Raw genomic sequence first — 25,227 nt, 5'->3', positions numbered from 1 at the left:
AATAAAAATTCTGTTATTTGGACATAAGAATTCATAATGTAATAACTTTTTTAATAAGCTCGCAAGATTCCTAATTTTTTTATTAAAATTACAAAATTCTCTCATTGTTGCATTCATATTTTTCATAAATGAAATAAAAATGCTGTTATTTCGACATAAGAATTCATAATGTAATAACTTTTTTAATAACCTCGCAAGATTCGTAATTTTTTTACTGTGTTTTATTAATGTAATATCTAGTACTTATTAGAATTTTAATGCGTCGTCATGGTTTTTATGTAAGGATTCATACAACCTTAATTCGCCAAGCATCGCCGCGTATAGATACTTCACGTAGTTATATTATATAATAGTAAAAAAGCGAGAGCTAGATAGACACAGAGGGAGGGAGAAGCGGAAAATAAATACGAAAAACGTGGAATTGTTGGATCGATGATATCAGCGTCCGTTATTTGACACGTTTATCCGGGTACAATTCCGATTCTCGCGAACACGAGCCAGCGTGGCTGAAAAAATATAGGGACCCGCGCGTTACTTTAATTCGATTTCGTTCGAATGAATAACTGAATAACTGGATGACTGGATAGCCGAATGGCCGGTGTCTAAGCAGGATAGACGTAGGTATCCGGAATCTAGCGATCGAATCGTTCGTTTACCTTGTGATATTGACAGAACGTCACGATTATAGGTAGACACACTCCCGGCGCTGGATTCTTATCTTCGATCGTAACTGGAGCGCGTTCGGTGAACGCGATTTTGTTCGCGTAGATCGGCTTGTTCTCAGGTCCTATAATCGTCTCCGGGTACGCTGCGCGTAATAAATTTTTCATTGAATCGTTCCGAAATCTGTTGATCCGCGCATTCCGCCTTTGCATCTCTCTTATTGATCGAACGCGTAATTTCAATTGCAGAGTTCGATATGCATGCGAGAGTAAACGTTTACTTACATCTGACATAAATGGCGAGGCCTCCGGCGATGATCAAAAGCGCGACGGCGTTGAAAAGTACTTGCACGAATCTAAACCGCAGCCTTCCGTTAGTCACGTAGTGACTGCTGGTCATATCCCGAATGATCTAAAAGCAATTAGGAAAGAATCGTCCCAATTCGAGAGAAGTTTCGATTCTCGTTTCACGTTGCGCCAACGTGTTTTCAAGAGCTAAGATGCGATCCGCAGGAAAATTCGAATTCGAGTGTACAATCGGCTATTCGTTGGAGGATCGATCGTTTCACAGAAAACGGTGAGAGTTCTCGAGTATCCAGCGAGTAGCCAGCAGCCTAAGTAGCCGAACATTACGTTCGGTCAATTAACAGAACTTCGTCTTAAGATAAAACGGGAGAGCCTGTAACTAACATGCGTCTCTGGTATCAAGCATGCCGCGCCCTCGCGATTAATTCCATGTTCGACGAGTCAACGTACTCGTCGCGGAACATTCGGTTCGGTTGTCGGCCGATATCGATTATAATTTCCTCGCGGTCGCATCGCACTGAACGGCGGCGAATTACGTTACTTCTCCCACATCCTCGCTCTTCCGGACCCTATCGTTGTTCGATTTCGCTCTACGTATATACCTAAATATCTACATACATTATTCGGTTTCCACCGATTTTCAATTCGTTATTTTTTTTTATTTATTAAAGCGTTTACTCGCGATAGTCGAGAATCTTTACGTGCAATGTAAGGAGTAGGTGCTCATGGCGAATAAGTTGGAAGGGCGTTCGCGTAACACCATTAAAATAACCGATACGACTCGAGGACGGGAAAATATGTGGTCCGACTTCCGCGATCGATCAAACAAAATCGACGCGAAACATATTCAGACTTCCGCCCGATCTATCGAATCGGCGCCTCTCGATTTGACGAACTCGACCTCGAATCCGTTTTGAGTAGGTACGCGAGGATCCTTCGATGCTTAATTTCGCCCATCTATAGGTGTCTATATTCACCAGTACCCAAGCACCCACCTATCCACGTATACGTACGCGATTGTATGCCTCAAATTCTCTCGTTCGTTTCTCTCCGGGTTACGTAATAACTACCGACACCGTGGGAAACGAATGCAATCGATAAGCGGGAAGTTGCGAGCGCGAAAGAATTAACGGTGCGCGGCGCCGCGCCGTTCTCGTCGTTACCTATACATATTGTACGCTGTACACTTGCAGAATACCGGAACGGATCGAGGCGATGCGAGTAGTCATTCTCGAATTACCTTGTGACGAAGGGAACCGTTGTTGCCACCGTGTACGCGGACGATCGTCTGCAAGCTGGCCGGGGTGCTGGTTGACTTGGTGATAGTGCGGCCGGATGCGTTGTCCGGTTCCGGCACTAAAGCTCTGTCTGCAATTTCACCGATAGAACAGTCGATTTCGTAAACCTTCGTTCAAACGCAAAATATTATTTACTTAATGAAATGTTCTCAATACGGAGAGATATGGTGGATTTCCCTTTAGCTGGCGAACGGGGTAGGAGGGACTGTTGGAGAAGAGTTTCCTAAAAGGAGAGTAAAAAAGTGAATCTGGAAGAGGAAAGGAAAGGAGAAGGATAAATGGGAAAAATGAAATAAATCACGAGAGCAGCAGAACGTGTTCGATCGACATTTCAATTACTTTCGACTTTTTCAATATTTTTTAGTTAGGTGTAATTAAATTACACAGTTTCGGTACGATTTAGTGAATTGTCGAGTCGAACAGTCGATGGAAAATCACTGACATTTTGAAAACCCGTCCGTGTTTCGATAAAAAATATTGAAAACTAATGAAAACCATTTGGAACGATGGGAACAGTGGAGTAATTCTTTGTTCGAAAGCTTTTTTTCTCACGCTGCGATCCGTCGCGAGAAATTTAACTTCACTCAATCGATTAGAATAACTATAGGTAATAAAAAAATAAATATTGATTATAATTGAATAAAAAAATAAATATTGAGATAAAATTTGGCGAGAACAAGTAAGTAGGTACACGCGTACCTGGAACTTTTCCGTATTTGTGGGGCAGAAGCGGGGCCTCCATGGTTTTGCTTGTGTAACTTGGCGAACTCGTCTGACTAAAACTATCCGAAGAGACGTTGCTGTCCTGTCTGACGCTGACTGGTTTCGGCATGGAACTCTGAGAAATCGCGCTCAACGGTGGTGGTAGGTTCGTCTGCGTCGCTTTCGGCAGCTTCTCCAATTTCTCGCACGTTCTTTCCTTTCGGAGATTTTGCTGCTGCTGAATATTCCTAGTCCTGTCCGTGTCAATCTCGTATTTTCCTCGCGGCATCGTTGCCGTGGATCTCTGTTCGGAACGCAATCGTCTCTCGAGCTCCTGCGACGCTCTCCGAAGCTCCTCGTACCTATATTTTTTCCCGAAAATAAGAGGAGAAGCGAACGTTCCGGGTAAAAGTTTAACTGAAAGTTCTTATGATGAGAGCGAAACTCGAGAATCGCGAACAGTATTAGTAAGTGAATGATCACGATTATATTATCCGTTGAACTCGCATGAATTGGTACGTGTAAGCGAGAAAGCTTTAACTTTGAAAGGAGCAGCCGTCGTCGTATTTACGTACCTGTCGACAACGGGCTTCTCCTTGTTCGTTCCGTGACTAGAAGGTGCCTTCTCCTCTTCCGCTTCCTGCACCTCCTCCTCTTCTTCCTCCTCTTGCTCGTCGTCGCCGTCTTCCTCGTGAAGCCGTGTCTCGAGCTTCTTCGATGCTGCCTGAAGCTCTTCGAATTTGCATCTCTTTTCCGTCTCGCGTCGCATCTTCATTAGAGCAGCAAACTTGTTCTCGTCCTCCTGTAGGGCCTCCTTTCCCCGGGGCGGTATTATTTTCTCCCGAGACTTCGTGTCCGTAGTATCGTCGCGGCTGTCCACGTTGCCCTCTTTTCCCATCTTCGACGATTGAAGCCTGTCGAACGAGCGGGCGAGAGGGATGATGAAAACGTTTCTTGGGGGAAAAATATTAACAACAAAAACGGTGAAGAGAAAGCGTGTTCACCCAATTGGATACAGCCGTGCCAACTGTTGGCGAGGGGCTAAACTCGGTAGGAAAGTTTACCCGAAACAAGTTCCTTTTAGAAGTGGCGCGCTTTAGCCCGAGTATCGTAATTGTAATCGTGCTAACAATAAGTGAGGACGCGCATAACTCGACTTACCCATTAGTTTGCGCGTTCGTCGAAGCTCGCCTTTGTCCGGGCTCGGCGGTACTCTTCACGATTCTCTCGTGCAGTATCTTCTCGAGGTCGCGCGAAGCTTTTTGGAGCTGTTCGAAGTTCGACTTTTGTGAATCATTGGCGAAACCGAGCTTATCGAAATCCGCCACGAACTTGTTCTCCGCTGGTCCACCCGAGTTCGATGCACACTGTCGATTCTCACAGTTGGCTTTTGGCCGATTCGGTTCCTGTCGCTGGGTTCGACACGGGCCGAGATCGATCAATTCTTCATTGGCGAAATCGTCGCGGGAGGTAGGAAGCGCGGGTTTCGCGTCGTTCGGTGGCGTCCGCGTGTTATTGGATCGTTTTCCTCGATCAACCTGTCCTTTCTGTCCCGTCGTCGTCGTCGTCGTCGTCGGAAATCGTATAGGGATCGGTTTCTCGTTTTTGCTGCGTTTGGGGATCGCCGGTGGCCGCAGCGGTATTGGTGGCGGAGCTACCTGAAGGATCGACAAATTTCCCGATAGGATTTTCATTCGCGTGGGCGATGCGTGCGTGCGTGCGCGTGCGAGCGACAAATTACTACTGTGCGCGCATATACGCGTGTATCGTACGAGCCAGAGCCAGAGCCGAAGTCGACTCGAGGGATCGCGATGCGTTTAGCCATATAGCTTAGGAAAGATGAAGCTGCGCGTATAGCGAGGCACCTCGCCGTCGTTTGCGTCTTATTGCGGAATAGACTAATTGAACGTTGCCTGCACCTTTGATACGGCTAGAACTTGCGACTAGACTATACCGTCATCGCGAACGAGCCCGCGCGGTCCGGGCATGCTGTTTCGTGTGTGTCGCGCGGGGGCCGTTGGATCTACGATGTCGACGAGAGCGCGCATCCCGGTTCTGCAGAAAATTTATTTCATTTTACGCGTTTTATGTTTCACGATAACGCGGACGGATAATTCCGTCCGTTCGGTTCGTCGAACGACGTCGAATCTATAGGTACGTACAGGAACGTGAGTGAAGAGAACGAAATACAGAACCGAACGTAAGCCGACTTACCGTAGGCGTAGCGGAGTGTCGACGCGGTATCGGAAGTGGAACGGGGCTTCCCGTGGTCGAGGGTTCCCGAACCAGGGATGTGTGAACCGGCAACCCGACGCTGTGAATTCTATTCTGTCTGAAATTGTACGAGAAAATATTTTAAAAACGAGGTACCGATCGATCGATCGATCGATCGATCGATCGAGCGGTGAATTTCAGGTTCGAATCAAGAAAAATGCGCGCGAGAAACGAAAAATCAGAAATTCAATACGGATGGTGTATGGGTGCGCGTTTTTTATTTTATAATACCGCGTTCATTTTAACGAGTAGAATAACGAAAATGAAGAACAGCGTTTTTAAATGGGAAATCTTGAAACTGGAAACCTCGTGGTTACCTTTACATTATACGCCGCACGTGTCGCGTTCTCGTTTTCACGAAGGGCGAGTTTTCTACAGCAACTTCTCTTCGTTCCTTTTTCCAGAAAATAGGTCGTAGATTGTATATCAGAGCCGAACGGATTAAGAACAATTAAACTGGGCAAAATTATTCTACCGAATAATTATCGAGATAGAAACACGAGTGAAATTGAATCGACTTTCAAAGAGCTCTCGACGTTCGAACACGACTAACGATAACGAATGGAGTGGGATTAATTCTCAATTACCTTGGTTGACGCTTGGGACTCGTATCGCCGCCGTGTACCTCCGTTCCCGACGACATCTTAAGCGCTGCAATCAACCGGAAAGTGTCTGGTATTATTAGTATCGATCGGGGTGAATCGGTTGCAAAATACAAACGACTAAGGATAAAAGAAAGAATGTCATTTTGTTTTGCTATCGAGCTAAAGCGGTACACAACCCATTTCTTGTGTTGACGTATCGGCTCGGTGGTTATGACATCTACACCCTTCCACGGGCAAACGTCGCGCCGACTTTGTCGAAACGTGCATCCCGTGTTCCGCAGGAACGGCAGCAACTCGTGTGCCTAGAACGCCGCGAGCAAATTTCGACTATGTACCGAGTGCTGAGTCTCCCTATCCTAGTCGGAGGATCGATGCCGAAACGGAGTCCATCCCCGTATCTATCCCAAACTTTTCCATAAGTAAATGTTCATACTTCGTGTAAAACCAAAAAGAAACGCGCCGTGTTAGCACCACGACAGCCCACTACCTACTTACTTACAAAAGTACCAATCTTTTCTTCCTTTTTCGTAAAACGTTTGAACGCGTATGAATGATACCTATCCGTATCGTACGGAATGTACAGTAACAGCACAGACACGTGTAATCGTTAGAAAAGAATAGGGAAATGGACGATGAATTCCTGATTATTCCATTGATTCACGCTCGGGCTATGGCGCGGACAAAAGTTTCGAGGCGAAGCGGTACGAGTACGAAGCTTTGTCCTCGCTGCACCGGTGTATGCGCGTGGATACGCGGACGGGCATTCGACACAATGAAGCTAATCAGCGACGATAGCTGTAAGCAACTAAGCAGCTCATTCATATGCAACGTCGTCAATGAGAAACACGAGCACGTCGCAACGGCGAAGATCAATTTGACGAACTAGAAGTGGACGTTCGTTTTCTAAACTTTGTGACCGTATCGCGATCGCGCGAAACAGATCGGCGAGTGTGTTTCGATTCCCGCGGTTGAACTTACCGATTCGTATCGACGAGGCTTATCGATACGCGTTCAATTAGCGAGTCCGCGTAACGAGTGCGTAATCGAAAACCTCAGCTCGAGACTCGAACGTAATGCGTATATACGTACGCAGTAACGAGATTCGCTAGGTAGCGAAGCTAATTACGCACCGCGTTGGGCGATTAATCGAAGAAGGGTAAAATACGCGTGTGGCTTAATCGATCAGAATGGTGATGGAACGGCGGTACGGCCTGTCAAGGAAAATAGGAATACGCACATATGTTCGTACGTATCGCGTATTTATGTTGCAACCGCGTATCCGCACCCTCTTACTCCTACCTCTACTTCCTTGCCCTCCTACCCTAAAACCTCTTGACTACTGCAGACTTTGAGACGCACCGGCTGTACCATACGGTAGAAATTTAGTTACGAGTTACACCGAGAACGACGAAATTTTGGATAGGAATGCACTTTTGAGAAAACGTATTTTAATAATAAAAAAAACTGAATTTCAATACTTTAAAAGAATATCAATTACTTCTTTGTATTTTGAAAAAAGAATTTAAAAAATGAAAAGGCAACCGCAATGAGATAAGCGGTTATAGACGCTCTCGTTATAGTGTCGCAAACGCAAAATTCCTAAGCGCCTACAATAGCCTAGGGGTTAATGTCGAAATTGAACAGCATCGCGTGGTTTAAGTTTGCCGTCGCACGCGTCGTGCGCCACGCGCTGCTGTGCGCTGCGGTTGGCATTTTAGCAGTAGTATTGGTCGCTTTGACGGGACTCGCGGTCCTACAAATATTTCTTCATGATTCCGGACGGTGTCCGTTATTACTACACGAATGCTCGAAATTACATTTCAATGGGAATACAGACGAAACGTCCGTGAACGCGTTTCATTTATCGAGATCGGTACATGGTATCTACTACATATATGAACGTGTAAAGTGCGACTGTGTCGATATGAATTCACCCATCCTTCTCTATTTTCGAATTCAGCTGCTGTCCAACTCAATTTCAACGAAGCACGCCGGCACGTTTCGACGGTTTATTTATTCATTTATGTCATACGGTAGTTTACAATTAGTATTTGTATTGCTCTGCCTCAGCCACGTGGCTCCAGCTTTTGGATCCCATGATCCACGTTGAACGTTACATAGGGATGTGGAGTATCGACGATGGAGTACCTAAGTACATACGTCGAACTACGGGATCGACGAAGTAGAGCCGAAGCGCGATTTGCATACGATTATGCACACGTACGCGTATAGAGCGTACTTTCGACTCGAGGAGAACGTGGCAGGAAGCGTTTCCGTGATCTAATCGATCGCCTCTATTCTTCTCCGTGCTTCTTCCTTCGATTTTCATCGGTCCGGGCTCGCTAACGTGAATTGAAGATTCGAGAATCCGTCGACGATCGCGATACGTGCTAGAGAGTGGAGCTACTGATATGTGGTATGCACAGAACGCAGGAACAGATCTTAAGACGACGTTCGGACGACTCGTTGTATCGGAAAATATTCTGAATCCTTCGAGAGTCATCTAGTTGTATGTACGAAATGCGAACTACGCCGGTAATTTACGTTGGCGAGTGGGTGTAGCCATGACGAGCCTTTGACAGGTACTAGCGTGGGATTTTGGAATGATGACTGAAAAATTTGTATCGGTTCGTAGAAAAGATGCGAGATATTCGGATTTAATTGGCGTTTATGTCCCCTGCCGGCACGGTATGACGATCGAAATACTGTTATTTCGGTATATCCAACGATTAAGCTTGATAGACTCGTAAAATAGAAGCGATTAGCCAATTAGGAGATTCGAATTAACGCTATTTCGTACGAAGAATTCTAAAATAGTGTATGAGGAGATGATCCCGCGAAAGGTCGAGTAATTTTCGTTTAATTCTAACGCGAAGCTATCGATGACGCCGGAAGGAAGAACGCGTCCACGTAAAGTGAATCAGTAACGATTTCATCGGAGCCGTCGACATCGCGACGCATCGCAGGAGATAAAAAATAAACGAACGCGTTCCGGCGCGGGCAAGATCATAAATCAACAGGGAATTGGAGGAGGAAGAGGAGAACGGTCATAAATCAGGTTACAACTTTTCATATTTATTTCACGGTCCAAGCCTGATCGGTAGTGCGCGGATATCGGTGACGCTTGGACCCACCTAGATTCCCGTCAGTCTATTTTTGTTCGAATATCCCGACAATTTGCGATTCGTCGCTCGCATCAACTGTGCATAGGTACACATGACCAATTGTAAATGTACTTGCCTGAACAAACCGATTATTCCGATCTCGTAATACGCTGTGTAAATTAGAGATTTGTAAAAACAACGTATCTACTCGAATATGAGAACGCGTATCAATCTTCGTGTCGTCGTCGCGGATTCGAAACTGCGGGTCGACGTTGGCCACGTTCTCGGAGCGGCATCGATTCCGTTGCCACCAATTGCTATAAAATATGACGCGGTGTCATCTTTATACGGTGGTAAACGCGATACTTGGCGGTGACGGACTCTTTTAACAGTCTACGTTCTACCTAGCGCGGATGGCATCGATTTTTGCGTGAGGTCCCGGGTATTCGACTCGCGTCTAACCGCAAAAAGGCAAAAGGAACTCGTGTTGGAAGCCTTTCTTCTGTTCTCTTTAGACGAAGAGCAAAACAAAAATGAAAAGAAAAAGGAAACGAGCAAAGAATGTTGACAACGGGATGAAACAAGTGCTTATATGAAGTAATGCGCATACATGGATTTAACTCTTGCAAAGAAGGTACAGTTATAAGAAAAATAAAATAAAAGGAAAATGAGGAAACAAAGAATTAAAAATTATGCCTGCACCATCGTGTGATGTATGTTCAACAAGGAGAATAGAAGAAAAAAGTTGTCCCGAAAGTTTAAATGAATTCTTATTCCAGGTTCCGAATTCGTGCCTCGAACTTTCTAGGACGAATTCTTTAGAATTTCTGAACATCGTCGATGTGTGACGAAATTTTTGCGATATCGGTTGGGTGAAAAACGCGCGGTACGTTCGATCGAGCTCGAATAGGTAAAAGATCGTCTCTTGAATAGTCGACGATGTCCGCTCCCCGTATCTAGACCCTCCGTTTTATAATGTAACATTGCGTGTATGCCATGTCTTCCACGCGGCTTTTCAACCTCGACTCGGCGACGGACGCGCGACGTCTTTCACGTTTTCGCCTGATATCTTGTCCGCTGTCGATCAATCATCGACGATGCTTTATACTCCTTTTCGGAAATTTTTCTTCATTCAATTTTCGAAGAAATATGTTACATGAGAAAACGGGGTTGAATATCCAAAACGCCAGCATCTCGTACTAAGTGATCCCCGATTGCTATATTCGCGGCTACGAATTACTTAATAGGTGAAACTAATAGAGCTAGCAAGATATATGTACGTGCTTATGAACTTAGAATGTAACGGCTGGAGTAAGGTATAAATATAGCAGTGCGACGGATCGTGCGTTTACCTCGTTATCGGAAGATTACGCGTTGAACTTTGCTTTGCGAACGTAGTAAGAAGATTAACTCAGGTAATTGCGTTCCTGCCCTCGAATCGTCGATAAAAAATTCTGCTGCTCTTACTCGTGCTCGAGATTCGTTGACCATGCTACAACTTACAATTCGATCTTTGTACAACTGTCACATGATCGCATCGAACTATTCACGTTCGTCTTTCCCTTAGCTTTCAGCAAGGTTCGATGCTCGAGTACGCGAAGTTCGCTAATTAATCCCGTTCATATGCTATAACCGAGGTCGAAGATCGAAACGTACCGCAAGCCGAAACTGATCTTTGCGCGCTGGGATGCTGTTCGATCTATTAATCCGGGTTCTTCCGCTCTCGGAATTTATACGCGTTCGCGAATTCAGACAAGTTGCTATCGTGGTTTCGGAGCTCAGAGATCGAGTCGAATTGTGTTCTTTGTTTAAAAAAACGTAGATACGTCGAACTTAAATCATTCGATGGACGCTGAATTAAAAACGCGAGAAGATACGTAACAAGAATTATAAAGATATGAAGAAAGAAAAACTTACACAAAGGCGATTACGATCAGAGTCGATGGTCGATTGTCGCTCCTCGAAACGATGCTCCTCGGGTCCCCCGTCGACGATCAAGATTCGTTGATTGAATTCGGGGAGATAACTTGTCCCGGTCCGGTCCGTGCCGACGGATGTATTTTCATTTTCGATTTCTGCTTTGAAACAACCGGTGAGGTGATCGACCAATTTCTCGATCCATTTATCCGGCTCTGCGCAAGCTCGATCTTCATCGAACGGAAGCTTCACGCATCGTATATAGTTTCGCGGTTCGATTCGATCTTCCTGGTGCCAGACGTTCCTCTTTCGATCTTCCTTTTACGAGAACAATTTGTTACTCTCCTCTACGCGAGTGTGATTACGATTCCTTTTTTCCTACAAGATAAAGCGGGAATCATCGCGTTCGCGCCATGATCTTGCCTTGTTCGCCCGTCGATCTGCTCCGTCGAAACGATCCAGGTTAGTCCCACTAGTCCGAGCACGCTCTCTCGCCGAGTCTCGTTCAATCGGTGGTGGATTTTATACGATCCCGTAATAAGCTCCTCTGGCACCAGGTCGATTGTAAGATCTTTGCAGCTGCCACCGAGCCAGGCTCGTTCTCGTCCTCCTTTAAGTTGCGAAACCACACGTGGAGCGAACGTGGATACTATATGCGTGAGTGGTAGCGTACTACTGAGTTTCACGTTCGCGAAAATCCTATCCCCACTCGTGCAGCTTCCTCTGCTCCGAGCTCGCCCTCTCTTCGAAACGAGTTTGCGCCCCTGCCAACCTCACCCTTTTCCTCTCTCTCATCGTTCTCCTCACCCTTTCCATCTCTCTATCCTCTCCCTCGGTTCGTTCCCTTTATTCCTACTTATTTTTTCTCTATCTTTTTTCTTCGACCGAATCTTACCGCGCTAACAACGATTTAACGAAGAACGACTCGAGGCTGGTGTTGCCACGGAGCTGTTGCTTCCGATGCTGCTCGTCCGTTTTGGTTTTGCTGGTACAGAGTAAGAGTACAAGTATAGACCGAGCCGACCGTCCGTTAGCTTTTCCGAGGACGCGACGACGTGGACGGATCACGATCGTTTCTAACCGAGTCTCTCGACGAAGATTAAATCGATCACGCTATCGTTACGAGCACTTGTCGCGACACGCGGGAAGATGCGATTTTTATCGCGAATCAAATTGCACTCCCTCTTCATCTGTTTTTTCCTATTCTCTTTCGATTCCTTTCACACATCAACGCATCGATGATCGTTTACGATTCGTCCGATCGTGTATCATTGGACCGCGCGCGTTACCCAAAAACGAAGCAGCGATTAGAAATATTTCGGAATTCGAAGAAAGGAGAGGAAGGTACGACGATGATACCAAGACGACGAAAGATGGAGCGTTCGAAGTTAATCCGCGTGTCGAAAGCGGAGACACGAACGGGGCACGACGTTCCCGCTCGCGAAGCGAATACCGAGTGCCGTTTCTTATTCCCTGATCCGACGACGAGCTGAACCGAGCAGAGGGCACGGGATGCTGAAATCGATCTAGCAGATTCTAGACCAGACGACGACGCTAAATTTTTATTTGGCTAGACCGGATGGCGCCGGGCCGTGGCGCCGAGTGTTCTGCTCGTTACTCCGAAAGACAGCAGCCGTTGCCGCCGCTGTAGCCAGCGAACCGCGAGTAGTAGCGGTCGTTCCGTCGGTGGCTGGTAGCCACTGGGCAGTAGTGGCCGCAACCAACCGTCGGGGGCAGAATTATCGCGGCGGGCGGGGACGGAAGAGACACGATGAGAGCGTGGTGACGCGATGGGACGGAAGCTGTCGGGGGATCAAAATCGGAACGGGTAAAACGTTCATCGCGCGAGGGGTAAACGATCGAAGAGGATGCGTCGACGGGCGACACGCGACGGGTGCGAAGCCGTGATCCATGAACCGTGTACGCGGTTAATTGTCAACTTTTACGCGTTCTTCCTCGGATCTTCCACTTACTTGGGTCGGTGTAAATCCCACGATATTAATTGCGCGTTATAGGAATCGTTCATCAACCGAAATAGTGGTGGCAAAGTAACGAAAGTATTTGTAAAAGCACCGTTGCGACGTAATACGAGACGAACGGAGCGGCGCGGCGCGGTGCGGGTTCGGGTTTGGATGTTCGACTGAGCAGAGATAAAAGGAGAAAATTAAGGGGATTATCGGAGGATAGGAAGGAAACGAAACGGGAGAAGGCGTGGAGCGCGGAGAAAAATGGACTGCGGCAACTAGGAGATATCTAGGTATCGATCCATCGCGAAACGGCTTTCCGCTCGTCCAGTAGCAGCTACTGAGATAGATACGCGTACGTACATATAGGTTACCTACATAGATTATGTTACCTTAGGCAACCCTTGCGCGTCGGTTTGGTGTAGGTAGCAGCTATATCTCGTTTATAACGCGTAATTGGAAATTTACGACGAGGTGGATTTCAAATTTCGTCTCGCTCCGACGTGGAATTTGAATAATACGGGAGCTGTGATAATGCCCGCGGTTGCTCCGGGTCGATCTCCATCGATCCTTAATTCGGTCGGTCGATACAATTTGCTTCCAGGTTGACGCACGACGTTTAATATAGTAGATCGCGTCCCACTCGGTATGCGGACGGAAGCAAATTATGCTGGGGCTGGAGCCAGAGATTGAGGGTGGGAACTAATAGGGAGGACGGGGAGAACTCATTGAATTTTGGTGCCCTCGAAGACGACGAGCCAAAGATCGGCACGCGAGCAATTAGACGGACGATCGCCGCTGATCGTATCGATAGCGAACCGTGATTCGCACTCTCTTTATACGAAAAGTCTACCCGTCGGGTGTAGCATCTTGTCGCTCGATAACTTAATTCGCGCAAAAGCGGCGAAGCGGGATAAAAGATGTCGAGACGGGAGAAAAATGGGACGAAATTATGATCGGATTTGCGGGGAGGTACAAAGTCAGCGGTATGCCCGTGATCGATAAACAGGGGCTAGGAACATCGTTGCCAGGAGGAGAAGCTTCTCGTGCATGTTTGCGATTGAACGGGCGTGATAATTTTCCGTCGATCCATTAAGTAAGTTAATTAAACACAGGCGTTTCGTTACAGTGATTCCAGCTTAACGAGCTTGCCGATTCGTCGATCGGTTCGATCGGATAACGAAGGTTGAACCATCGCTAGAGAGCTACGGTGGCGTTACAATTTTCCCTCGTGTCCGACCGATTCTGTATATTTCGTAGTTGCGGGAAATCGATTGGAGCCTCGGATAATTATAAACCACGGTTACGCGTATCGCGCTGAACGAAAAAGTTCGCGTAGACAGAATTCGTTGTCATTGAAGTTCCAGCGTCTCGTTTCAAAGATTGCGATTGAAACTGAAAGGGCGATCCCGTTATCTCGTAGCTCGTTTACCAGGCGTCGAAAGAATTCTCGTCGATGCTTATCCTCGTCGTTGACGCATTAAATAATATCCGGTGGAATATCGTCACGATCCGCGAATAACTCTCTCGATAAAGGATTTAATAAACGTCAGGGAAACTCGGATACATGGCATCCCTATGGAATTATAAATTTCCGGACTCTCTCGCACGGAATTGGTTACGTACCCTCGGATCGAGTTCGAACGCCGCCGCACGATACATATAACGTACTATCTACGTCTACGTACGCTTAGTATCCGGTTGTACGTACTACAATCGTATCGCGTTTGTATCGGTATACAGTTTGAGATCTCGTATCTAGTTTCTACCAATACTGGCAGCGAGCAACTATCGGATAAAAAAGCGGGGATAGAGGACGGGTGGAACGATCCGCAATATTTGTCTTCTATCCCTTCGCAACTACCCACCGAGAAAAATAACGGTGGATCTCTGGAAGAAGGGACCCGACGAACAAAGGAACCCACGACCTTTATGGCGAATCAATTTTCGATTCTCCGACTCTCTCTCTAAATTGGACGCATAAATTTCTTTAAGGGTGCTCCTATAAGTTCTTAACTTCGGGAAACATCGGCTAGTCGTTTTCTTCGTCGTTTATCCATTGTGGGTCGGTCGAGACGAAAACAAGAAATATGCACTGCTAGATATATGAAGCATGGCTGAGATAAGAGAACTGGCAACGAGACAAGGAAGTAGGACGGTAATGCAAATCCGCGACACACGCACATTTTGCGCAACAGGTGGCCATCGGTTGCGAGGAGCGATTCAGTTAGAGTTGGAAGATATCCGTTTCGACAGCCGTTCCCTGCTCTTAATGATTTCGCGTAATCGATACTGGTAACTTGGTTAAGCTCGCTAGTGTTAAGGTTGAATGTAGACGACAAAACGCGACGCGCATACCGTTCATGCGTGTTAACGATCGCAAATTGAACCGCGTTACAACCACTATCGTTCGTTCCACGTTTCAATTTCGCCTTCGAAGAATTTCTTTCTCTGCATTTTAGATTTTAACGATAATTATTGTCAAGAAAAGAGGGGAGAAACGAGCGGGAGGGAAAACCGAGAAATCTGGCTGATCGCTATTGAAGTCAAAGAGGCCAAACGGTTGGTAGACCATCGTACCATGAAAAGGGTATCGTGATAAAGTTGCGGCCAAAAACGTTTGGATGGTTGGGAAGTGGTCGTGTTATTACAGGACGGAATCCTCTCTGAGCCCCGGAAATTACGACATCTACACACCCGCGCGCGAGGGTTCCTCGTATACATTCGCGTACATGCATCATTTCGGTCCCATAGGAAAGTTAACCGAAAAATGTATACGCGGAAACCAGGTCGAGCGATCGCGTATCCCGTGCAACGCTATGTGTTCTGGGATTTTATATCGTCCGCAGGAATAAATGAATAAATAGAAATATGAAATTAATATGGACATTACGTGAACGTGAAAATGGAACAACGCCGATTTTTACATAACAGAAGTTTAAATATTGATAGGGTGAAATCACGCTTTCGAACGACGAGAAGAATGTTCGTTTATTCTCCGTGTCCCCTCGCGTTCGGTCTCCGTGGGCGTGGAGAATCTTCGATTATTGTTCCGTGGGGATGTTTACCAGCCCGTGATCGTGGACGGGAGTCTAGGAGCGGAACGATTTCCAAAGAGTGATAGAGCGTTGATTGCGAATGTGAGGAGAAGCGAGACCAAAGGCTTTTCTCGCGAAGCTCTCGATCTCGTCGATGCCAACCAGTGTCCTCGATTCGAACAAGCCTCTTTTCCCCTCGCGTTAAGATGACAACGTTAAGATGCTTGCTCGCGTAAAAGGTTGCCAGGATGACGGATGAAAGGTGCGCCTCTTTGATACGTATTCATTTTTATCAGTAGTCCTCGTGTACTTTTTCAAGTACCGAAACGTTTTGTCGCTACCCTAACTCAAAGTGATAATAAACATCTATACTTTCGATTGCGAACCGGGAAAATCGCGTTATAAACGGTGATGATAGCTCGTCGATGGAGAAGCGTTTCGATCGATCCTTTCTCTCGTTGGATTGCCCGCGCGCCTCTACGGCACGGAGTACGGAGTGAATTCCAAGGACTCGGAAGGGTCGCACGTGTCATGGATTTTAAATCGGTCCGTTCGCGAAGACCCTCCTTCTTACTCTCTCTTTCTCTCTCTTCCCATTTCCATTTCTCGCGTCCTTTATATATACCATTCCGATTCGAAGTTTCTTCTTTCCGCCGTAGCTACGCGTCCGCAAACTAGATCTCGTCGTTTCTTCATGTTCTAAAATTCAACAAAGACGATATGTTGAAAACAAGGCTGCGATCGATCGAACGACGTCGGTCGAACTGAGACAGCAATTCTGAGAAAAAATATGCGGATCCCGTTGGTCTCTATGATATCCATAATCAGCTTAGAGTTTAGAGGAACGGCGGCGCAGCGTAGCGCTGGGCTGTGGCGATATCGACGTTTAACGGGGTCTGTGTACTGTGTAGTACTCGCGTTACGATTCGTTATGTTAAATAAGCCTCGAGCCGCGCCGATTTATTAACCGGGATAACGGGACGAAAATCGATTTCAAACAATTCCATTGCTCGCTTTAGGCGTTTATTCGACATCCGATTAGGTTCGGGTCTAAGTCGATCGAGTTTTGATGGCTGATTTCTTCTTTTGAACGACACCGATAACAGTGCGTACAAATAGGATTACCATACCCGTACACGGTTAACGAGATCATATATGCCCGAGCTAGCAGATAGAACATGGATGGATGCATTGCCTATTACAGCTTGTCATTCTGTTACTAGCAAGCCAGGCTTGCCGACTCGCTGTACCATTCCAGAATGTATCGTACCGTACAATCCCGGGCTTCGTCGAGACCTCCGAATGCGAGGGATATCGCTTAACGCGAGAAGTTCGAGGAATCCGTGGAAATTCTGACCGCTCACGAAGTTAGTTTCCCTGTGCCTCGCAAATGATCTGGCGTCTGTAATAATTCACGGATCCGTTCAGTCTTCTCTCTCTCTCGGTCCACCCTCGTATTTCGAGTTACGTAACCATCGTCGTAATTTACTCGACTGTGTGCCACGTTTAGTCGACGCGCCTAGCATACTTACTTCTTTTTTCTTAATTTTATCGCGAGTTTCACGGTGCACGCGTACGAGATGCTTCAGCTTAGCGAGAAATTATATTCAAGCGATACCCTAGCCTGGCCACTATGTATATTTCGCTGGAGAGGCGCAGCACGTTTCTTTCCGTAATAAAAGTCTGAAAAATATCGTGAAATTTATTTTAGCAGGGAATTAAGTCGGAACGATATAGAAGCTGATTCATCTAGATCCGGGATTCTCGTTTAATCCCCGTCCTCGCGATAATTTAATATTCTCTCTCGTTCCGCGTGGAGCGTGTTCGCGCGCGTGTCTACCACATTGAACCGTGTCCGAAATTAACTTTTCGTTCGCGGTGCCTCGCGATTTCCTCGATCGATATCCCCGGGTAACTATTCAAACACACGCGAGGAATAAAATCTCTCGTATTTTCTCTCCGAAATATGCTTCGCGCCTCTGCATCACCGCTGAAACTTCGTTAATTATATGAACCGTTTATTTTGAAAGTGGTGTATCACGTAATTCATGCTTAATTTAGCATGAATTACGTGATATCTCATTTTTCTCAAAAATGGACTTACACCACTTTCAAAATAAACGGTCCATATAAACGTGTCCGAATCGACGAGAAAGGTAAACGAAGATAGCAGGTCCTTCTGAGGTTCGTTTATTTTGTTAAAAATATCACTGACATTATCGATTGACAACGAAATAACAATTAATTGGAAAATTTCCGAGGGTGTCGTCTTGAACTTCACGAAAAACCGTTCTTTCGCCTTGAAGTATAGGGCACGTACTACGTAGTACGTGACTACGTATACATACGTGTTTCTTCACGTTCACCTCTGTGTGTGTGTATGTGTGTGTGTGTATGTGTGTGTGTGTATGTGTGTGTGTGTATGTGTGTGTGTGTATGTGTGTGTGTGTATGTGTGTGTGTGTATGTGTGTGTGTGTATGTGTGTGTGTGTATGTGTGTGTGTGTATGTGTGTGTGTGTATGTGTGTGTGTGTGTGTATGTATAACGTAAACGTGCAAGGTGGCAACGTTTGAGCGTATGTGTAACCGTGTACGCGCATCGTGAAAGGTAGCTGCGATTGAAATGCGACGAGATCATTTAATCACTTTATTGTCACACGCCATATCTGGCATCGAGTATATCTTTTATCAGATATATTTTACTGGATACAATCGCTAACGCTTTTTATATTAATCGTTCCGCGTAGATTTCGCCATACACTACTCCTCGAATCGAATCGAATCGTAACGGTTGTCGCACTTCGAACTTTTTTCGCTTTCTCAAAAAACCACTGGTAGGTATATTAGATATACAGAATTGCGGTTGAAAAGCGGTAAATCGCAACGGGAATTTGTATTGATCTTAAACACCTTCCTCCTCGTTCCGAAGACAAAAAAAGGATCGTCGGAGAAGCAGTACTCGGCCGAATTCTAATTTCTTCCTACGCGGAAGACACATCTCCTACGTCGAGCTGATCGACGTCGCAATTCTCTTTTAATTATTTTCATCTATTCGCGTATTCTCTCGTTTTCTTTCTTTCTTTTTCCACGCCCATTACTATTCCACACTCTCTCCCTTTCTCTCGTGTTCGCACTCGTTCTCTCTCGCGCGCGCGTTCTTTTACCAAATAAATTTTACGTACAGATAAATCATAATCAGCAGCGCGTGCTCTTCGGATGAAACTCGGTGTTCGCGAGTTGGAATCCAGCCGTTATTTTACGTCGCGGTACGCGCGAAGCGCGCTAACGCTTCCGGTTCACGGTCATAGGTCGTAAACGTCGACGAATCGAGTCCGAAAGAAAAGTTCGAAAAATATTATCCTTGTTTTCCGCGATTCGCCGATGTAAAACGCGACGCGTGTTCGAGATTGTCGCGCTTTACGCGATACCACGAGAACGCCTAGGACCGCGCAAGTCACGCTGGATCGTTCCTACTTTCTACCAAACTCCCGCGACAGCAGACGATCGCTTTTTTCTCATTCTCTTTTCCTACTACATGGTACATCACTCTCCTTTTCCTCGCACCCTGTATCGTCATCGTAAACGTAAACCGGCCTCTTCCAGTTTAACAAAAATGGTGGTACTCGTTGACTTCCCGTCTGTTTATTCTTCGTTTCGGCTCGATTTCTTCCCACTTCCTTCCGCTGGTTGCCGACCCACCGATTAACCCCCACCCGTCATACCGATCCCTCCGCCACGTTACCAAAGCCACCGATTTAAACGTGTCTCCTTTAGACTTACTTCGCCGTTTCGTCTTCGTTTAAGTTAATCACAAGTATATAGGTACAAAGTCAGTTATTAATTTGTTCTCCTCCGTAATTAATAATATTTGTATGTATGTATACGTGTATATATAATTTATATATGTATATGATTCACGATGCGGGTTCGATCCTAAGACTGAGCATGCCTATGTACAAATGGGCATGTTGAGAATGTACAAATTAATAAGTTTCCTCCTCCCGACTCTCTTCGTACGCTCCTTAATTCGAGTTCATTAAGTTGCTTACACCTCTTCGCGCAGTATCTAAATCAATATGTAGGTATGTACTAATATTATATATGTACAATACGTGTGTATTAATCGAGGATTCTTCGAGAGTAAGCTTCCCGACGAGCTATCGCTGTAATAGAGCAAAGGTCCGCTTGGTTCGCGAGTCTGCAATAGAATTTCGACGAAGAAAATATTTGAAAATATGCTAATAAGAGTAGGTATTACAGCTATATACCGAAAGGAGCGGGACGATAAAGTGGAAACGCTGCGAATTGAAAATGTCGAACGAAGAAAGTCGAGTCCTCGTGTCGGATCGATCGCGATAAATGATGCGTGGAAACGCACGACCGTGTACAACGTCGATCTCGTGTGGTTTCGTTTCCGCTCGATTCTAAATCGGTGTTTAAAGCCTAGATTGTAAAAAAAATATTTATCCCAACTTAAGGATAATTCATCGATGTTTCAGTTTTGCCGCGTCCTAGTCATCTCTCGGATGTCAACGGTCGATGTAAGTGCAAAAGAACAAATCTATTTTCCGGTTCCTCTTTTTTTTTGTACATACCGTATACTTATCTCGTTTAACAAAGAAGAAAAATGCGTATTAATCGTGAAAGTCCTACGTTTGTATAGCATGGACTACGCAGCGTGTTACATACATACCTACATATGTATGTAAAGATCCGCAAACTCTAACGTCATCGTACGTAAAATAGTTAAGAGGACTGATAAACGACACGCTCCTTTCCCTCGTTTCATCGATTCAGACTCACATTTCTTCACCGTGCTCTTCTTTTCGCGTATGTACTAATCCCTGCAGTGTCTCGTCGCAAAACAATTAAAACGTAGAAGAGATAAGCGCGGGAAATAAAGTCAGGTTCGTAAATCGGACGTTAAACGCTAGATAAGTGTAACTAGATTTACAGACTTTTAGATGTTTCTCCAACGATAAGTACACGTGCATGCTCATCGAATCGCGTTTAGAGGTGAGACGGGCAAATGCATAGACGTAGATCGAACACATAGCACGATAATTAAGAGGTACAAAATCGGTCGTGAGACGCGCGAGGAGGTCCCCTCACCCGAAAGGCGAGGGGACGAGAACCGACCTGATGCGAGTCGCACCGTTGCCTCTTCTTACTTTACTCCCGTTACCGAAAGATTCGTCGTTCGCGTACGTACGCATATTACGTATACACGTGTATTTAGCCGGGGAGCGCAGGATCTTGGCGCCTCGCGAATAAATGTAAAACGCGAATCCCTTTGACACGCATGTAGAACGCATACGCATAGTAGGTAGACGTGTACGCGATGCAAAAATTACGCGAGCGGTTCGTTGAAAAAATACGTGTTCCCAGATAAAAAGGAAAGAAGATGAGGAGCGCTCCTTGAGAAAGCCGAGTGCGATTCGATAAAGAGTTGTAATAAAAACATGGTAGATAGGGGATGAGTCCCCTTACGCTTCACACGGTGCGTCGTTCGGTTTGTTTCGCGGGAACGGACCTGGAGACTTAAATAAGTAAGTAACGGAATCACACGTTCGTAGTTGGTGACTGTCGATTTATACATAGTCTCAGCGTTTCACTTTTGTCTCGTCACACGCGCATGCACTCACGCGCGATCGATTCGCTGCCGCCGATCGATTATGTTCCCCGTTCCCGTTCGCCCCGCGATTCGCGATAATCGGTAAAAATTCTTATTGATGCTCGGGTCGTCCGCGCGGAGAACGGGACGATGAAAACGCGATCGGCCGCGCTCGAGGCAATCAAACATCCGCTCGCTTACGCGTCGTTGAATCCGCGTATATTCGGAGCTACGGTCGGAACGACACCAAGTACCGTGGATGTCTAATTTCGGTTGAGTCGGTGTCACTCCGACTTTAGCCTGATACCTGTACGTACATATGCATGTATGTATGCGCGTGTGTAGCGTTAAGCGTATACATACGCGCGCGCGTCTGTGTGTCTGTGTGTGTGTGTGTCTGTGTGTACGTATGTGTGTATGTAGGTATATCAATTAATTATAATAGTACGTGTATCATTGCGTGATATTTACAATAGATAGTATATGTTCCGATAATGATATTTGTTGGCGAAAAGTTTTGACAACGAGTTCCTTGTTCTCTGTCCTGTGCTTTGGTTTTTGTTCATTTAGTTTTCGTTTAGTGCGTTGTCTTTCTCATTTTGAAAAATCATCGCTCTATCCCTATAGAATCTAGCGTCAGTACTCGGAGCGTCCTATATATATATATATATATGTATATATATATATGTATATATATGTATACGATTATATGTACAAATTTAAGTCTCGTAAACGTTATTTAAAATTTCGTAAATTGTTCGTTAAATGTAAATAATTCACCGATGATAGTTCACCACAGTATTTCCGGTGACCGTTCGTGACTATTCCCACTCGTCGAACTTTACCGTTTCACCGAGATTCTTCTCGGTCGTTCTCGCCTGTCCCTCGACGGTCGAACGACGAATCGTCACCGTCCAGCAGCGGCCGCGCCGTCGTCGCTAAGCTCTTTCGTCGTCCTGCGGTATACCGCGATACCGTAGTGCGTTGACGTTCACCTGGTCCTGGTATCTCAAGTACCTCTGTGCCGTTTTCACTAGAATGAAATAGAAACGGAAGACGCGAATCAATCGATCGTTCGCCACTCACCTCCGTGCATATCGTAACCACGGATAGGTATCTTAGGTGGAAAGGTGTAGGTATACGTACATAGCAGGTGGGTATGTACAATAAAAGGAACAACGAGTAGTGAACGAATGGGGAGGGTAATTCAGGTACACTGTACACGTTTGAAATATGCTTAATTCGGACAGGGTCGGATTTCGTATTCGTGTCGGCAGCCGTCAGTATTTTTACGTACGCCTATAAATGTCTGAGAACGTCGATAACACCGGGGATAAGTTGAACAGAGAACTTCGAATGCGGCCGTCTTACCTTGATTCCATTTTATAAATAGGGCGCGTTACGTTCGTTAAAAATTCAAAGCGTTACGTATGGAGACGGAGGAGATCGAGATCATTCAAAGAGGTTGCGCAAGGGTGCGATGCTGTGCAGGCTGACATATAAATAGTAGCGGAATAAATTTTATCGATCAGATTTTTAAAAAATTCAACAAGAACGTTGGTACTAGCAGAGGCAGTCAAAATATCTACTGGACACGAAATTACTTGAATGTACATAAACAACTATAATGTAGGTACGTAAGTACCTGGATACATACGACGTGTAAGAGAAAAACATATAATGGAAACGAAAGAGCGATTCTGTAGCGATGAAAAAGATAAAGAAGCTCAAGTAGTGCGACACGATGATATAAAGATAAAAGGTCGATACGTATCAGGGATAGGGGCGCCAACGAAAGAAGAGACACTGTTAACAAGACGCGTCGATGGACTTCACGTGGATACCTAGAAACCCGTTCTGTCCCGTTATCAACGTGGCCGACCGATCGATCGATCGGCGAACGGCCAGACAGATGATAGGTCGCGTATCCTCGTGAAATCGACGATAAATCGATATAATGGAAAAATTTCAAACGTTCCGTTGATCTGAGAATGAGTGCGTACCTAAAACTATCCGATGATCCGGAGCTTGGCTACTATCTTTACGCGTAGTCTACGTGAAGACTAGCGGTGGTTCGTCGGATAGCGTGCCGTACACGGCGCGAACGTACTCGATACGTAAGTTGTACATAGGTAGTATATACCTAGGCGATGCGTTGCGATGCGCTAGCGATGCTTCTAGAAGCACACGTCTCCTCGTACGCGACTTTTCACAACCTTCACTATTTCCATTCACCACGCGAATTTCGTCCCGTTTCATTTTAATCTCATCGTCACCTCTTCCGGCTCGGTGACCGTCACGTTTACCGCGTTCAGAGCTGATTCGGAACCGATTCAGTGCCAGCGACGGTCGTCGTTCATCAAGACTCTGACGACTTTTATGGAGAACGCATCTTTGATCAAGGACATCTTCGATTAATTGTAAGATTACAGTCCGCGTACGGTCTTACTTCTTTTAACGATATCTGAATAGTTGCAAACACATTTACGTAGGTACGCGTCGTATACGTCTAAAATACAGATTATAGAGCATAGTACGATGGAGATGTTCTTCGAAGACGACACAGAAACGCGATTAAGGGTACATTCCGTTTTTTTTTTTTTTTTTTTCTTTTTTCTTTTTTTTCTTCGGATATTTAATACGCGAAAGAAGCTCCGTAGCTATTGTCGTATTACGCGTAAAAGGAATATCCTGTAGATGGACCAGAGTTACTTAATTTTTAAAGGACTCTAGGGACGTAGCCGAGGATCGACGGGACAAAGCTAAGGATGAAGGCCCACTGACCAGGGGCATGTTGCCGAATAGCTTATACCACCCGAATACGATCCCGTTGAGGTTCAGTTCGTCCAACACGATGTGCGCGATGCCCATGAATACTTTTTTCCCCTCCAATCGGCCGTAATCACCCCACACTGCAACCTGGGATCATGAAAACAGACAAACAGATATAGTTGACGCAGTCACATCTCGTCTGAAGTACGAAGCATCCTCTCAACCTTCGGAATTTAAGTTTTGTTAAAAACTCTAAGTGCGTACATAAAAATAGGAAAATCTACGCCGTAGAATAGCGTGTACGACGTACCTGCAGTATACAACCTCGGTAATCTTCTCTGAATGCCAGCGATTGCTGATAAAACGGATCCAACGTTTTCCTAGCTGTCACCGTCTTCATCTTCGCGATACACTTCTTACCGTTCACCAAATAGACTTTCACGTAGGAAGCTGTAACCATCGCGAAAAGATCGTAATTAGAATTACTCTTTGCTCGTTTAAGAACAGTAAGGAATTCGTCGAAGGGAAGGGGAGGGATGAGGAGGTCGCGGGTGAATGTTTAGAGGATTGATAATCATAATGTCGGAAAATAACGAACCTGGAATCGCTTTACTGCCCTGTTTCGGCTGAAGGTCTTTGGCACGTATCACCTCGACTTCGAGATAGCGATTCTTCTGAGTGAACGAGAGTTGAATTTCGCCTAGGCAGCGAGCGCCAAGGGCCTGCCTTCCGACAACTTGTCCGGGTCCGAGATCTTCGATGAAGTCTCTCAACTGGCCGGTTTCTCCTGTCATTCGTAGACTGGGAGACCAACTGCAGTTCCCAAAATAAAATGTTAGTCGTGGATGCGAATCGCGTTCGATGCGTGGTCGAGGGTATGGGAACGGGTATAAATGATTCGAAAGAGGATAAACGGAAGCGAACGTAAAGTTTCCGAGGAACCTTGACTCGTACATCGTGTCTATCGCAAT

General features: G+C 45.8%; 2 protein-coding genes across 18 annotated transcripts in view; both read right to left on the bottom strand.

Annotated features, from left to right (window-relative positions):
- LOC108622984 (atrial natriuretic peptide-converting enzyme) overlaps positions 1 to 11,566 on the bottom strand; it is a 24,632-nt gene extending 13,066 nt beyond the window's left edge. The window contains exons 1-9 of the mRNA XM_018021206.2: positions 10,869 to 11,566; positions 5,830 to 5,893; positions 5,183 to 5,300; positions 4,130 to 4,626; positions 3,544 to 3,882; positions 2,966 to 3,330; positions 2,209 to 2,336; positions 948 to 1,074; positions 657 to 808 (exon numbers count right to left, since the gene is read on the bottom strand). Of these exons, the coding sequence (XP_017876695.1) occupies positions 657 to 808; positions 948 to 1,074; positions 2,209 to 2,336; positions 2,966 to 3,330; positions 3,544 to 3,882; positions 4,130 to 4,626; positions 5,183 to 5,300; positions 5,830 to 5,885 (1,782 nt within the window). The 5' untranslated portion in view covers positions 5,886 to 5,893; positions 10,869 to 11,566. The remainder of the gene's footprint in view (positions 1 to 656; positions 809 to 947; positions 1,075 to 2,208; positions 2,337 to 2,965; positions 3,331 to 3,543; positions 3,883 to 4,129; positions 4,627 to 5,182; positions 5,301 to 5,829; positions 5,894 to 10,868) is intronic.
- Positions 11,567 to 19,081: 7,515 nt separating this feature from the next.
- The window catches only part of Rim (Rab3 interacting molecule), a 50,277-nt gene continuing 44,131 nt past the window's right edge, over positions 19,082 to 25,227 (bottom strand). For 14 of the 17 annotated variants that reach the window (XM_026811828.1, XM_026811829.1, XM_026811830.1 and 11 more), the window contains 4 exons: positions 24,855 to 25,069; positions 24,567 to 24,706; positions 23,488 to 24,403; positions 19,111 to 22,517 (listed from right to left, as the gene is read on the bottom strand). In XM_026811828.1, the coding sequence (XP_026667629.1) occupies positions 24,197 to 24,403; positions 24,567 to 24,706; positions 24,855 to 25,069 (562 nt within the window). In that variant the 3' untranslated portion in view covers positions 19,111 to 22,517; positions 23,488 to 24,196. Of the gene's footprint in view, positions 22,518 to 23,487; positions 24,404 to 24,566; positions 24,707 to 24,854; positions 25,070 to 25,227 lie in introns of those variants that run through there. The other 3 variants (XM_026811824.1, XM_026811835.1, XM_026811832.1) reach the window with 3 other exon arrangements.

This window comes from Ceratina calcarata, unplaced genomic scaffold (assembly GCF_001652005.2).
Source record: "Ceratina calcarata isolate Rehan_Ccalc_2016 unplaced genomic scaffold, ASM165200v1 scaffold25, whole genome shotgun sequence".
NCBI lineage: Eukaryota > Metazoa > Arthropoda > Insecta > Hymenoptera > Apidae > Ceratina > Ceratina calcarata.
This window is presented reverse-complemented; position numbering and strand designations above follow the sequence as displayed.